We start from the raw sequence: 16,110 nt of genomic DNA, 5'->3' as shown, positions 1-16,110 counted from the left end.
CCACTGGTGATTCGAACCAGCACAACTTCCACCGCAGACTACCGGCGTCCTCCGCCCAGTGACAGATGTCAAAACAATTCGAATTCAAATGCGGAAAATTCGTTAATGTTTGCAAATTTCTAACAAAAATATGTGTGTAATTTGAGCAAAAAATCGTGCAACTGTCCGTTTTTGTGTGATAAAGTAGTCGGAGAACAAGTGTTTGTCAAGTAGTCAAAATGGTGCGTTACGCTGAACTGAAAGGCTTGTATGAGATTGAGAAGACGATAGGCTGTGGAGGATTTGCTAAAGTTAAGCTCGCAACTCATGTAGCAACCGGAGAAAAGGTCGCAGTTAAAATAATGAACAAGACGGGACTTGGCGATGACTTGCCAAGGGTCAAACTGGAACTGAAGGCTTTAAAGTCGTTCTCACACCAACACATTTGCAAACTCTACCAAGTAACAACCATAAAGAACGTAAAGGCCTTGCTAATTGTGCTTTTTAGGTGATTGAGTCGGAAACGCACTTTTTCATAGTTATTGAGTACTGCTCAGGTGGCGAACTGTTTGACCACATTGTCGAAAAAAACCGCTTGAGTGAATCGGAAAGCCGCACTTTTTTCCGGCAAATTGTGTCAGGGGTGGCTTATTTGCACAGTCTGGGGTATGCACACAGGGACCTTAAACCAGTAGGTGTTTTCACAACTTTTCAATACATATAAGTAACAAAATAATTGCAGGAGAACGTCCTTCTCGATAAAGACCAGAACTTGAAGCTGATTGATTTTGGCTTATGTGCCCGGCCTGAGGGGGGCATGGGGAGCCCCCTGTACACGTCTTGCGGCTCTCCAACCTACGCGGCCCCCGAGCTAGTCTTGGGGAAGAAATATCTGGGGCCCGAAGTGGACGTCTGGGCCATGGGGGTCCTGCTCTATGCTCTCCTAGTCGGGGCTTTGCCCTTTGATGACATAAACATCGATAGCTTGTATAAAAAAATTCTGGTGAGTTGAGTTTATTTATTATCTTAATCGGGTACATATATTTCTGGTTTCGGTAAGAAGTTGATCACTATCACGTATTCTACTATATTAAAGGGCGCAAGGTGTTGTTTGTGCAACGACCAGTGCATTCCCAGCTTATTATACAAGCGGTTATTTTCCGATTTTAATGTTCTATGTAACGACTTGATTGTCCTCTTATTAAAATAAACCACCGGACACATTGAGCAGCCCAGCGTGCAACAAAACGTGAGGCACCCGCAGAAAAACCAAACGAAATTGTTGATGAAATTCCGTCTTAGCACCTTATTGATGAGAAAAATCGTGTAAGCGTATTCTTCTGGCGCTACTTTCATTCTTAATCGGCTTGGAATTGCGGGGCTAAAGTGGTTGTTGAGGCCAAAAAGCGTCACTTGGCCGTTTCCCTTCAGTAAAATTGGTTCAATTGCGGCGAGATTTTGCAAGATCGTGCTGTAAACACTTTCTGAACTACTCGATTCTGGCGGTTGCATTTTGCAAACTTACATGGTGACATTTTTGACACGGAAGCTTTTGTGTGTGTCACTGTCAAAAAAATGTTTATTTTCAGAGTGGCAAATACGCGGAGCCTCCTTTCCTGTCCGCGGAAAGCAAGCGCCTCATCGCCTCCATGCTCCAAGTGGACCCCAAGAAACGCATCACCGTGCAAGAGCTCCTCTCACACCCTTGGCTCACGTTGGGTATCCTGGACCCAGTCGATTACACCTCAATTGATTTGAGAAAGTACGACAAGGATTGTGTCGACGTTATGGCATCGTATTACAACGTAAACCCGGAAAGAATGTGGCGCCACTTGAAAAAATGGAAATATGATTATCACACCGCTACGTATTTTTTGTTGCTTTCGAGGAAAAAAAGAGGGGCTGTTTTGAGACTGGTGTCATTGCCGGGGCAACTACACTTGAAAATGCGGTTGGAGGAGACTCCGCGTAAAGAAAGGCCCCAGTTGAAACCCTTGGTGATAACTCAAGGACAGCAATTAGGTGCAAAAGAGGGACAGACGCCGTACTACGACTGTATCGAGAATATCGAAAATTGCAAACCGGCGAGAAATGATAATCTGGATAGTCCCAATGTGTTTGTTGAACCTGAGAAGCCCCCAAGCGTACGCAAACCTCAGAAGAGGGTGAGGAGCCCCACTTTGGGAGAGGAAAGTTCGCCAGGTACGATTTTTTTATTTTATCACTCTTGTGCAATAGAAGTTTCCAAATCCATTTCCACTATGTTTTCAGCGGCGCAACAGCAAAATTTTCTTTTGTTGTTTACGTTCTTTTTATCTTATGTTACTTTCCTGTGTTTCGTATATTTTTTTAGTATTAGAGGCAAGTTGCAAATTTTTGGTCACATCTTTTAATTTATGTTTAGTTGTTTTGTTTATTCGTTTTGTTCATTTGTCTGTATTTTTTCAATTCTGTTTTTCAAGGTGTTTGTTCGACAATTTACCACTCTTACGCGGTAAAGTAGTTCTTCTAACTCTTAGTTCTCTTTTCTTTTGTATCACATTATTTGAATTGTTATTAAGCTCGTCTTATTTAAGGTGTTTTTATTTTGTAGTGGAGTGGTTGTTTTATTTTATAGTGCATTTTTTTATCATGTGTGTCCACTTATTATCCCTCCCTCGATTTCTTCAAAGACACAGTTCGATCTCGAAAATCCAAACCTACTATAATCTGAACAGATTCTTTGACTTTTGTAAAACAAACTATTCCAAACAATATTTCCCGAGAAATATTATGTAGATTGTTAAATAATCTTGTAAAAACAACGTAATGTTGTGGTTGCATAATACAAATAGAAAATTTTGAATTTAGAAGTTGCTACAAAAGGCAATTTTCATTGTAAAAGAAGGAATTACTTATTTTCAAATAACATTTTTGCACGAGATATCAAGTAGCGTTTAGATCATCTCGGAACCAAATTGTTTAATTAATTTTAAATTAAACTAGTTAATTACTTCGAAAAAGGAAAGGAACTTTGACCACTAAACTTTTGATAAATTGAGAAAACTTGACTAAAATTTTCACGTCAAACATGGGAAAAATAAAATATATAAATTACTGTTTTTTACTGAGTGCTATAGATGATTTAATGCCTATCTGCCTGTAATTTTTGTGTGTCCTGTGCAGTCATTTACTTCATTGCTCTTAAAACTTAAACGTTTATTAAAAAAATCACATGTAATTATTAAAAAAAAATTAAACGCAAAATCTTAAATATTTCCCAAAAGGTGGGTTTTTGAAAAAAACACGATAAATAGCAGGTAAATCTTCTGTTTAAAACAACATAGACAACATATTGAATTTTGTATCCATCAAGCGAATCAGAAGTTGCTAAACAAAAATTTTAAAGTTATCCACTTTTCCAACAGGAAGCAAAAAATAACCCTTAATCTGACGAAATTTTGAAAGTCAAGGCTAAATTTTGAGGTATTTTATATAATTTTGTCGAGAATTTTTATATGATCATTATAGTAAATATTTTTTTACAAATCAAAATAAGTCTCATGTTGTATTTGGTTGGATTATCGAGGTTGCACTGTATCACTTTATTTTTTGTTTTTGTTTTATATATTTTGTGAAAGTATAGTCATCCCCAGCCCCCAAAACAAAGCCTAACATCTTACAAAAATATTTATTCACGTGTTAGTTTCACTTTTATTTTTTCTTATTGAGCGTCCTTTGTTTCTCTCCATGCACGACCACCTGTTCCTCCACGTGCAACCCTTTCCGTTTCCTTATCGCTTTTCTAAGTTTGGTGGCCCTGATAGCCGACTCCACATTCACATCTTCCTCTTCTTCGTCGTCCTCCACCGGCTCGTAAAACGGATCACCGTCGATAATCTCAAAATGACTAAACTTCAAAGTAGGAATCGCTTGCCCAGAAGTCGTTTTGCGCATTTCGTTAGCAAAACCCGTACTTTCAACAACCGGAATCTGGGCCTTAACCAGAAAACTTTTCTCTTGCTCGTCCATTCCGACAGCGTCCAGAACTTTCCCGTGCCGTTTACTCACAACCGAGTAGACTTTTCCTAAAATATTTGTGTTGACTTGAATACTGGTCGTAAACATCGGTTCCATGAGTCTCTGCTGTTGTTTTTCGAACGCTTCGCGAAACGCTGAACTCAGAGCCGATTCGATATTAACACTGGTTTTGGTCGTCCCGTCCAAGCTCTCGTCATGACTGACTTCAAAGTTTTTCACCAGGAAAACACAGTTTTTCAGTGGTTCTTCACACAGCGGGCCAGCTTTGCAGCACGAATTGAAGGCGTTCACCACAAATTGGTCGAAACACGACCGCGGGTCTTTCTCGTCCAAAGTTTCGTAAATATTTCGCGCGTAATTACTGGTCCCGTTGATTAGTAAATTTATACTGTCAGGCATGCGGCCCACGCTCCAGACCTTATTTTCGATTTTGGCCCAAATGCCTTTACACGAAGCGAAAACCGAGCTTAATTGCTCGCTCACATGTTTAAGTGAGACGTTAGTGACGTCGCTTTTGAACATTTTTAAAGTTGGGGGTTTCAAGTCTTCAGGTTTTGACGCACGTTTGGCGAACAGTTCGAATCCGCTGATTTGTTGGTGTTCTTCGATTGAGTGCAACAGTTTGTAGTTCTTTTCGATTTCGTTGGCTATAACGTCCGGTAAAGCGACCACAACTACGGTTAAACGAATCTGGGCCACTTCTACTGTGACCGAATTCTCCAGGTCTTTCTTTAAGTCGCTTTTGTTGCTTCCGTGGGTCACAGTTTCCCGCAGTGAGACCATCGGACTGGAAACGTTGATTTCAATTTTGGCAAATTTCGTCGTCAAATCTTCCAGACATTTAGCAAGGTGTACGTCCCCTGCTGTCAGTAAAACATACTCTCCTGATTCTTCTATTACGACCTGGACGCAAGAATCACTTTGCATTAGTACGCGCAAACCTTGTCTTAAAATTGGAAGGTCTTTCGGATTGGTTGGTTCGATGGCGTTTCGGACTATAGGGGGCTGTGATGGGTGTTCAATAAATGCGACACACTGTAGAGTTGTTGATAGGGTTGCTGTGCGGACTATAGCCGACTCCAGCCCCCCGATACCACACACATTTCCAGCCGTTATTTCATCAACTAGGACCAACTCACGACCAAAAAGCATATAAAGTTCTTTAACTTTCACTAATTGGGCACACGTATCACTTGTTTTGCCTTCTTGGGGGACGTATTGAGGTGACAAGACGTAGATTTCTTGGCCCGTTTTGAGACAACCGGTGAAAACTCGCGCCAGTGCTATTATAGAAAATTCATCCCGAGGTTTCTCTTCTTCGCAATTTTTTTCCTTTTCAGTGTGGTTTGTTTTTTCGCCATTTTCCTGCTTGGGTTCAGTATTTTTAGGTCTCGGCTTGGGGATAAAAACTTTAGGTTTGTTTTGTGACAAGTTCTTATTGTCGACGCAAAACATTTTCGAAACATATGCAGTACACGGTGTGGAGTCGTCAGAGGAACACGATTTGAACACCGTGATTAGTTTTTCGAGACAATTTTTGTGAAACTCGTTTTCGCAAAATTTGTTAAAATCGAGGAGATATTTAATTTTGTCTTCGTGCATGTTTGAGGGTGGCGGGATAATTTTCATACATTGGTGTAAAATGACATCGGCAAGGGGGCTCCAAGCTTGCATTATGGCCTTGACTTGGGTTTTGGGGTCCGTGTGGTTCATTTCTCGCGTCACGTTCGTAATGTTCAGTTTCTGGACAATGGTGCCAACTTTATCCCTTTGCATTTGGATGACTATGGTTGAGTAGATGTGGAATATCGTTTTGATGCACAGTTGCACAAATAAATTAGTTTTGCCCTTTTCGATCGCTCCTAGTTTAACTGTGTTTGTTTTACCGTCGACGTAAGCATCGAAATTCCATAATTTCGTATTCAGTGAGTCTACGGTTTCACTTTTGATGGCATTCACAAACATCGAGGCTATTTGTTTGAGGGTGAAGCCCCACCCATCGATGGCACTTGCAAAAATCACGTTTCCGGCGTCCGGTGAAAACAAAAGTCCGGTGTCTTCAATATCGACGTCAGGATTGCAATATTCGTATTGGTACAGTTCCGCAACGATCGCATTGCAGTCCTCAATCGCGTGCAAAATCGACTGGAAAATGTCGTTCACTTCCTTGTGCAACTCCACGATTAATTTATCTATTTTGTTTAGAATTAGTATCATTTTGCAGCGTTCTGTGAACGCCTGTTTGATGGCTTCGCGTGTTTGTACGCACACGCCTTCGACTAAGTCGACCACGACTAGGGCCCCGTCGCATACGCGTAGGGCTGCGCCCACCTCGGAGGAGAAATCGATGTGTCCGGGTGTATCAATTAAATTCAACAAAAGCGGCTTTTCTTCTTTCGTGTCTTCATCTTCGACTAAGTTTATTAAAGACACTGCGCTACTTTTCATGGTAATTCCACGTTCTTGCTCGTCCAGTCGGTCGTCTAAATACCTGACCAGACCAGCCATGCGTTTGCTTACTAAACGATTCGTGGCTAGTAGCGAATCGGCGATTGTGGTCTTGCCGTGGTCCACGTGTGCCAAAATGCATACATTTCGTATGCACGATGTGTTTTTCATGCATTCTTGGAGGACTTCGAGTGGGGCACCCATGCTGAAAATTGTAATTTGTGAAGGTGGTGCTAGGAGTAGGTGTGTTCACGAAGGGGTTAGTTGTCGTCTGAAGTACTTACTTGAGTGAAATTGCGGTTTAAAACGGTGAAATGTGTGGAAAATGAAGGGTGAAAAGTTGAGGTTAAGTCACATTTCAGGCAGCTGTCAGAAATAAAGGAGGTTTAGAGCGAGTTCGGGTTAAATAATGGCCGGTTTACGCGTTACGCAAGTTGTTGAAAGTGGTTGAAATTTTCGAATTGGCCTCTTTATTTTACTTTAACATTTTTTTATGCTATTTTATAATGATCAGTAAGCAATTAACATTGTCTACAGAACACCTAGAATAATAAAGTGAAGAGTAAGACTTTACAGGACTTTCTAAATTCGTCAATAAAGAGACGTACACTTGTGTAATGTTGGTTGCATACAATTTCAAATTTTTGTTCAAAAAGTTAAGTGTTTTGCACAACTTTATGAGACCTGCGTCTAATGTACGCATCCAAATATATAAGAGCCTGAAGTCACTAGAAATAATTTATTATTTAATTTTTAGAAGCCGCTGATAATACTAGTCAAACTAATCACTGTTTCAATAATAGTCATGTTTGGTTTTTTTTCAGAAACAGTTATTATGTGTTCTATCAAGAGACGGAATGAATATGATTCTAATCTATCTATCTTAATCAGTTACTCAAAAATTAACTAACAACGTTGTACCTAATTTTTGAAGGGGTGAACAAATTAGAGAAGACTCCAATTTTTCCAAAATTTGTAATTGACTTATGTGAAATGCTCTTCATATTCGTAATAAAAAAACAGCTTAAAAATTATCTCTTTCTCCTAACGAGTGATAGGATGTAATTTCTAAATCTTATGAAATGTTACGATTAACAAAAAATAAACAAATAAAAATTATAATTTCTACTTCTTGGACCCTGTTGTTTACTTGCATAACATTATTTTTTTATTTAAACTACTTTAAACCTTACTCTCGAATACTATGTCAAAAAGATTAATAAGGTTTTATTTACTTTTTGAATTCTTCAAGCAATTTGTAATCATCTCTAATGCAATTCTAAAAACTACTTATGATAAGTATAATCAGTAAAAATATAATTTAGTTGGAGATTCAAGTTCTCATTGCTTCTTTTATTAAAACCAAGAAGAGTCATACATATATTTTGGTTAATGTTTATAATTTTCTCAATAATTAAATATTGGGCAATAAAATAATAGATAAGGTCAAGAAGTCAGAATATTAATTATTTTGTAGTTAATTAACTGTAAACTGATTTACGAGTACATTGTTTTATTGTCAAAGAAATCGTGAAAATCTTTGTTGCAATTTAGCTAAAGAAGCAATAAATTAACTCTTTGAGTTCTGTTGGCGTCTTGGCCAAATCTTTCCCGGAGGTAATTTAATTGCATAAATTCCGAGTAAACAGGAGATACATCACGAAACAGGCGACAGCAAAGTAGTTAAAACTTTAAATGACTGCATCTTAGTATAGCCTTAAGAGTGCAGATGTGTATATCAGTGTCCAGTTCTTCAAGGGCTGTTACCTCCTTCTTTATGGCTTAAAAGTCTTAAATTAGTTCAAGTTTGCACAAGTGTTCTAAGCACTAATAAGAAAGTGCCGGAAAATATCGTCGAAGCAGTTGGTGAAGTGGTCTCTGGGGTGGCATCGCTCACCCGACCCACGTTAAAATATCACCGTTTTAACTTTGTTACAACGCGACCCTTTATGATGTTGCTGTTATAGCGGCACTATAAAGGCGAATGGGATTTATCCTCTTCCATTAAGATATTCAATTCGATGATTTTATTTGAATTTTCAGTGCCCAGCAAAAAATCCACAACGGAGAGATCTACGCCGAAAACTCCAGAAAGGTGAGTGAGTCGAAAAATTGCTCGCTAACGAGCCGAATTTTTGCCGTCTAATTGGCATACACCGGTGCGTTTGTCTCCCTGATTAAGCGTTCCGGTCGTGGTAATTGAAGCAGTAAAGTGTCGAGTATATGGACTGTAGGGGTTGTAAACAAGGGGTTGAACGTGCTTGGTGAACCTGCACGCGGTTGCTGCCTCGATGGCCGGACATGTTTACCAGCTTTGATTATCATAAACATCGGTTTCCGGTCCGTTTGGACGCCGCGATTTGTGCACTTTGCGAAAACTGGCCAAGGACGAATCGGGGAGACATTGCGAATTTATTTCATCCACTCATTTTTCGGAAACACAACAGGTCCTTGCCCACACACGCCATAAATGTTTGAACAAAATCTAATAATTTGTATGGATTCAAACGTATCTAATTTTTTAAATACTGCTCAAGTATTTTTTGTAATTTATTGTCTCATTTTCAATGTTATCAGAAAAAAATATATAAATGATGAAATTTACCCACATTTGTATTCATATTACGTTTTAATTTATTAAAAAATAGCAATTCCAGCAAAGGCAAAATAATTTTTCTGGAGTACTCTAGAGTCCTCTATGGCACAAGTTGTCAAAAAATTGAATATGAAGTATTTTTTTGTGGCAACGATTATTCAAGTAGATGGATGCGAGGTGCGAGTTGTAACACAAAAGCTACGATACTTAGTAAAAATTTGTAAAAGTTGCCGCAAAAGCACTTTAGGAGAAATCACTGCTTTATGGATTGCAGAAACATATTCTAATATTCTTCCGAATGTTGTCGCTGATCGATAAAAAAAAGATCTTGTTTTTTATAAGGAAGACACAAATGAATAATAAAATTTTTAACTTTTCTAAATATTTTTTTAAGTAGGCAAAGAAACACATTCACTGCTGCTCAAAATAAAGCATAGAACTCTGTTCTCTGGTACAAGTGGTAGTGGGCATACAATGACTAGTAAAGTCTTATTTACTAAAGAGTCTTAATTTGATGTATACTTTTGAGATTCTAAGTAAGATTCACTAAAACGGTAATACGAAATAAACTAGAGACCTTTTATAAAGACTTTCAAAAATCCGTTAAAATTTGCCAAATAACAAATGGTGTGGTACAATTTGAGTTCATAGATCCTACGGTAAACAGCATTAAATATATTTTGCAAAAACTTTATACCACCCTCTGAAAAATTATGTCTTGAATGTATATTTTTATTTTTCAAAAACATAATGCTTTTTGTCACACAGCATAATTTATGAAATAATAATTTGGTAATTCTTGTTATGTTTTGGCTAGCAAATAGCGCTGATTTAAATATCATTGTGTCTTTTTGGCACAAAATGAAAAGTTATCTTATAGATCTTTCTTAATGGCCATTGGAAGTTTTAAAAATTAAATTAGAACATATTTGGAGCAATAAGAAATCTGTTACAGATTCTTTAAAAATATGCCAACGTACATTGGAACCGTCATTAAAGCCAAAAGAGATGTCACAAATTACTAACAAGTATTTTTCCTTCAAACAATTGGTTCTGAGGTATTTTTTCTGTTATTTTTTGTTTTAAAATTATGTTAAATAAGTGTTTTAAAGTAATTTTTAAATAGGTTTTAAGTTATAAAAAATTTTCTTTAAAATTTACTTTTTTTAATAAACATTTAATAGCTTGATATGCATTTATTTACAAAATAGTATTTAGTTGTTAGGGCTCTTAATTAAAATAGACTAAATTCCTGGCATCTACACAGTATTTTTTATCTCTGAAATTCTATGTTTACTTAAAAAAAAGCCATTTAATATCATTTCAGGATAGTTTAAGTAAAAAAAAATGGCGTTTTAAACATCCTTTTGGTCGTTACTTTTCGCTTTTTTGTGGGGCTGCTAAACCATGCCCTTAATTCAATATTTTTACAGAAAGAGGAGTGCTTCAAACGCTGAAACTCCGGGATCGGCAAGAAGAGTTTTGGGAAGCATCGAACGCTCATTGCATAAAGTGCGACATGTGCTCACACCGCGGAAAACTTCGGTCGAAGATCCAAACCAACCGGTGATTTTGAGCACCAAGGTAGAGTATTCGCAATTGAAAACAGTTATTTCTTGGTCGAATTTACTTTTTGGCTGGTCAGAATACGCAAAAAAATGTCTTTCGGAAAAGTCAATTTGAATAAATGTATAATTTTTCGTCTTCTTGTATTCTTTATTGTGATTTTAAGATGAGTGCTAAAAGTGACTTTTACAAAGGTGGGAATTTTTGCCGAGTGTTGGTGATGTATTGTCTCATTAAAGCCTCGGGTTAGACAACTTCATTTTAGTCTTTCATGTGAGCACCGCTCTGGCCATAAGTCATACGGTAATGGCGTTCCGAAAGAATTACAAGAATAACTAAAATTCAATGAATATCTGAACGGCTGTAGCTTATTACTCGCAGCCAATACTCCCAGCCCATAATTTAGAAACTTAAGTAGATACTTAATTTTTTTCTAGGATTTGTGTAACGTCTCGACCACTCAATGCAACGATCCCGAATACGTAATTACCGAGCTTTCGAAAGCTTTCCAGAAGAAAGGCTTCGAATGCGTCCGCAAAGGGTAAGTCAGCGCGCATGTAAATTCGATTAAGACGTCCTAACGAGCTTATGAAAAACAGCTCCAGTTAATGGACGTTGCAATTTTCACACACATCTAAAAACGGCACGGAGCGAGTTGACCGCTTAAAATGATACATATGCACATAATATGCATTAATTTGGCCTCGGGCCGTTCGGCCAGAAAGTGGTAACATCTTTTTCTTGATGTTCAGTAATTTACGACCCTCAATAACCGATATTTCAACAAGCTATTAGCATACCAGCGGCTAAACGAGTGCCTCAAACGTCTCATAATTCATACGCTAATCAGTTTTACTAACACTTAATTAGTTATTTGGTAAATAACATATTTCGTACTTAATCAAAATCGACAAGGGCGTTTTTCGCACGAATATTACCCTACACCTACGAGGTGCAAACTGGTAATCAGCACGGGAGGACCTAAGGCCGTTTGCACGTTTTGCGGAATAATCCAGCGATAATTTATTTATAACGACTTGCGCATTTTTCGGCGATCGTGACTGATTAAAGCGATTTGTATCCACTCCTAAGTGGCATTTTTCCACATCATAATACAATCGGTTTTTTGGGCCAAACTGCGTAAAAAAATACATACCGGGTTCGTCAAGTTTTACACTCAGGCACTTTTCACCTCTTTGTAATTTATCCCGATGGGACCGTGCCGCTAGTTGTAAAATTTCTGCAGTCATTACTGTTATTGGGGTAGGTAGTGGGTCCTTTTGTAGCGGAGATTTATTACTACTCAATCTTGTCCCTCATAAATTATAATGAAATTTCCGATGAATAATATCAAAAAGGCTTTTAATCCAATTCTGACGATTTTTTTCAAGTCAAATTTTTGCAGAATAATTTTATTTCGTATTTCCGATCCATTTATGTAAAAAACAGCTAATGTGATTTTTTGGTCAAATGTTTTTTTTTATTTTTAATGGACAAATGAATCAATAGGAAAAAAAATTTTTTTTTCTAGCGAGGTTGGATATCAGTGCAGTGGAATTTATTTCATATTTTTTTTCTCTCTTCTAAGAGGTGTAAAGTGGCTGAGTGTAAAACTTGACGAAGTGACTCGTAGCTTTACAATAAGAAATAATAATAAAGGTACGTAGTTTTTAAATCATTGTCTTTGTCGAAAAAGTTTTCATAAAGTATTATTTTGCAGAAATCAAACCCAAAAAAATATTTCATTTAAAACACAATCACAGTTCTGTTAGTTTTACTAAAAAAGAGTAAGAAATATTTTCTAGAAATGACCGTGTAGTGTCACACTTTTGTACCATTTTTAATTTTTAAGATTAATTTTTGGTAGTTTGTCTATGATGAAAAATGTTGCGTTTAGAATGCGATTTCGGGGCGGGCCTTGGTGGGTGTGTGGCCGCTTCCCTTGTCTCGCCGTTAACTAGCGAGCCGTCAGGAATTAATTAACGTCATAAAATTTTAATAACGATCATAATGATTACGAGTGGGATCGTTTCCGGAATAATTCCACATAAACTGAGTAAATTTATCGTTATCACAAATAAAAGATACATTTGAGATAATATGCAATTGTGGCGATATTACGTACGGTAGAATCGTGATAAAAAGAAGAGAAACCGCCGACTGACCAAACGGTAGCACTCATTCGGTATTTCATTGACGACGAGCCCTAAAAATGGGCTCCGTCTCTCTTCTACGCATCAAATCGAACAAATCACGGATTATTCAAAGAACTGGGAGACCGGAAATCATATCGACCGCCGATTTACGTGATTCAATGCGATCGAATGAATGCGGGCTTTTTTCGAGAAATCTCGAGTCATCCGACTAGGACCTCAGATGTTGTGACATTTAATTACCTGGGACGGTTCACTTTGCATAGAGCTCCAGGCCGACAAATTCCTCTTTCTAATGACATAATTCATTCATTCGAGTCTACAATCAGATCGCAGACCTTGTAGCTCATTCAAATTAATTTCAGTTCTGCGGATTTCAGCCTACAGCTCCAATAATATTTTAATTGATTTCTACCAGTATCTAATTTCTCCGCAAGCGAATTTCACTATTTCACCGTTTCCTGCTCGCAAAAAACAAAAGCTGCAAGAGCGGGCTTAAAAATAGACAAGGAACAAATCGCTGGAGCATAATCTATGCAGTTTACCCTAGGTTAAGACTCGTTTAGTTGTTAAACAAGGACTACAGATGCGTTCCCATGCATAAATTACGTCCACTTTGGTCTGAGCTGTCCATTCAGAACTTCAACAACATCGCATTTATTCGACGGAATTGCAACATTTGCTGTTCCCATTTTATCGAGAAAAGCGTGTTCGAAATTTTGTGTTTGAGTGCTCAGAAGGAAGATTAAAAATGGAAGAGCAGAATCTAAATTATTGTCCGTGGTTCGTGTGTGTGTGTTTTTCGCACTCGTGTTGAAAATTGCGTTTTGTAATAAATTAGCGTGGCCTTTATCTCAGTGAGGTGTTAATTGATATGCCGCCGATGCGAAGAACCATTAGTCCGGCCTCCGGCCCGTTTTGCTATTCAGTCCATGCGTCCTCTGGAGTCGCTAGATGACGGACGAACCGACGTGATCCGGCCGTATCGGTGCGTCTCTTACACGGAATAGATACACGGAGATACCGAGACCGTGATGGCATTTGCTAATCGTTTGCGATTCCACAACGGCGTCGCATAATTAGCTTTTAAATTAGGTGTTAACATTCTTGGCGAATTTCACGACCAAGAGATTTCAGATTCACTCTGAGGGGCAAAGTGGAGGCCAACGTGTTGCATCCCTGCAACGGCTGCTCCTTCGAGCTGGAGATTTGCTACTTGCCCCCTCTGGGGGTGCTGACGTCGCGGGCGCAAAGTTGCGACACCCCGCCCAGATCGATTTTGAAAAACGGGCCGATGAGTTTCGGGACCCCGACGAGCGGGAGTGCGTCTGTGACGACTCCTTCGTCGAGCAAGAAGAACAAGAAGGTGGACCTGGGGAAGGAGAGGCAGTTTGGGTTTATCGGGATCAAGAGGAAGCGGCTCAAGGGCGACTCCTGGTGCTACAAGAAGGTGTGTGAGGAGGTTCTGGCGGTTACTACCAAGGATTTGAGACAAGTTACCGAGTCGGCAGTGTGACTTATTTATTTATATTTGCAATTGAGATGTACTTAATTTCTTACATAATAAATACATTTATTTAGAGGAAGTGGCAAGGCGTTTTGCTTGATTTTTTGTTGAAAGTTTGGTGACTGTTGAGAAATTATTTTTTTAGCTTGGCGTATTTGAAGGTAAGTCAGTAATCGCTTTTGCGGTATTTTATAATTGGTGTATTTTATAATTACTGTCACCTTTTTGGTTAATTATTGCATTGGCGTGTTAAAAAATTAGCCCAATTTTTTCACCGAAACCACAGACAGTTCTTGAATTATTGTGAAATTTGCCGTTGATTTCTAGTAAATAATTGTTTATTTCCTCAACGTTGTTTACCGAAATTAAAAATAATAAAAGTGTTTTATTGTTTTCTAAACAATAAAACCATGCAAATTGGTTCTTTCACAACGTAACAGTTTGAGTTGTTGGTACAGGGTGTTTCACCCGCAATTAGAAGAAACGGAAACCGTTTAATTACGCCGGTCATCGGTATTATGTATTATCGGGTGTAATATGTACCATTCGGTTTAATTAACGCATAAACCAACTGACCGATATGTTAATACAAATGACCGTAAAATTAATAATAACCGGAATTAGTGGGCTAATGAACGAGCTTTAATCATGACATAGGTTACCATTAAGTATTCTGCTCAAAAGGCGAAGCACAGACGAATGTTAAGGACGGTCGTTTACATACAGCTGTTCAATAATTCATTTCACACCACTCGCTGTTATTAAAACCGCGGAGAAAAACGAACGTTTGTTTACAATCGGCGATAATCTCCCATCTTGATAAGCGCCGTTTTTCTATGAATTTTGCCAATCCTCTGATTAGTACTGGTCTGCCCATATGGTCTTTCCCAGGGCAACGGTTCGATCAGGTGTCACGTGACAGGTGTATTTTAAATGACACGTGCCCAAGGAATTCCCTCCAAGTGGTCGTTACTTGATATTAGCGAGACATGATTCTTGACTTATTCCTAATAACAGGGAAGGGTAAAGACCTGGCCCTTTCAAGTGGGTGTTTTTATGATGTTGTCGGTACAACTATTCGCTAATGGTTATTGTAATTATACACGACAGTAAACTATTCATATTAAAGGACGGCCGCTTAATAACTAGGAAGACACAACGGCAAAAAATTCTTTTAATCAAACGAAAACCGTGGCCATGTGTCCCATAGTATCTATATTTCATTCTGAATCTTTGCATTACCATATCTGTGTAATTTTTGTGATAAAAACCGAGCTTAATTTGAATTTTAATGATATCCGCGTCATACGGAAGGACGGTTGATTCTAACGTCTGCACAGCTGATCACGGGGTTAACACCGTCTTTTCCAATTTCTATTAGACGAGATTCCCGCCAAGAAACTACCCTCGCACGCCATATGTTATTACATAGTTAATACGCGATCGTTACATGTCGTGTCTTCGTCAGGAACTTGGGGTGTTTTTATAATTTACGGGGAGGTTTATTACATCTTGATAAATTAACGGTTGTCATTTCGGTTTTCATCAACCGATTCTGGAGAGAATAACCAATCATTTATTGCAATTTTAAGCATACAATTAAAACTCACTTTTTTGAGTAACCCCATAATTGAATATTTTTATACGAAGCGATCCAGATTTACATTTTCGGTTGATAAGAAATGTGAGTATTTTCGTTGATAGTTTGCAACCTATATAACAAGATTTGTTGTATTGTTGTTAACTTTGCTACTTTGTACTTATAAAAAATAAAATTCAAGAGTTGTGATGTAACAAGATTTTTTAGCTTAGTGAACAAATTTCTTTCTTTCGAAGACACA

At 38.1% G+C, this 16,110-nt stretch overlaps 2 protein-coding genes across 2 annotated transcripts; one reads left to right on the top strand and one right to left on the bottom strand.

The window, feature by feature from the left end:
* The first annotated feature begins 27 nt into the window (after window positions 1-27).
* LOC103312366 (maternal embryonic leucine zipper kinase) lies at window positions 28-14,348 on the top strand. Its single transcript, XM_008192845.3, has 8 exons — window positions 28-440; window positions 488-670; window positions 722-982; window positions 1,569-2,181; window positions 8,491-8,542; window positions 10,477-10,627; window positions 11,047-11,150; window positions 13,900-14,348. Exons 1-8 carry the CDS (start codon window positions 219-221, stop codon window positions 14,276-14,278), a joined length of 1,965 nt encoding a protein of 654 aa, XP_008191067.1. The 5' UTR covers window positions 28-218; the 3' UTR covers window positions 14,279-14,348.
* LOC656169 (uncharacterized protein) lies at window positions 3,636-6,876 on the bottom strand. The gene is made up of 2 exons (XM_008192844.3): window positions 6,732-6,876; window positions 3,636-6,652 (listed from the first exon to the last, which is right to left on the bottom strand). The coding sequence occupies exon 2, from the start codon at window positions 6,649-6,651 to the stop codon at window positions 3,673-3,675; it is 2,979 nt and encodes a 992-aa protein (XP_008191066.1). The 5' UTR covers window position 6,652; window positions 6,732-6,876; the 3' UTR covers window positions 3,636-3,672.
* Window positions 14,349-16,110: the final 1,762 nt, after the last annotated feature.

Source organism: Tribolium castaneum, chromosome 1 (assembly GCF_031307605.1).
Source record: "Tribolium castaneum strain GA2 chromosome 1, icTriCast1.1, whole genome shotgun sequence".
Lineage (NCBI taxonomy): Eukaryota > Metazoa > Arthropoda > Insecta > Coleoptera > Tenebrionidae > Tribolium > Tribolium castaneum.
This window is presented reverse-complemented; position numbering and strand designations above follow the sequence as displayed.

Coding starts and splice junctions, on each gene's coding strand:
- LOC103312366 (XM_008192845.3), top strand. CDS start 219: ATGGTGCGTTACGCTGAACTGAAAGGCTTGTATGAGATTGAGAAGACG. Junction 441..487: donor ACATTTGCAAACTCTACCAA/GTAACAACCATA, acceptor TGTGCTTTTTAG/GTGATTGAGTCGGAAACGCA. Junction 8,543..10,476: donor ACGCCGAAAACTCCAGAAAG/GTGAGTGAGTCG, acceptor ATATTTTTACAG/AAAGAGGAGTGCTTCAAACG.
- LOC656169 (XM_008192844.3), bottom strand. CDS start 6,651: ATGGGTGCCCCACTCGAAGTCCTCCAAGAATGCATGAAAAACACATCG.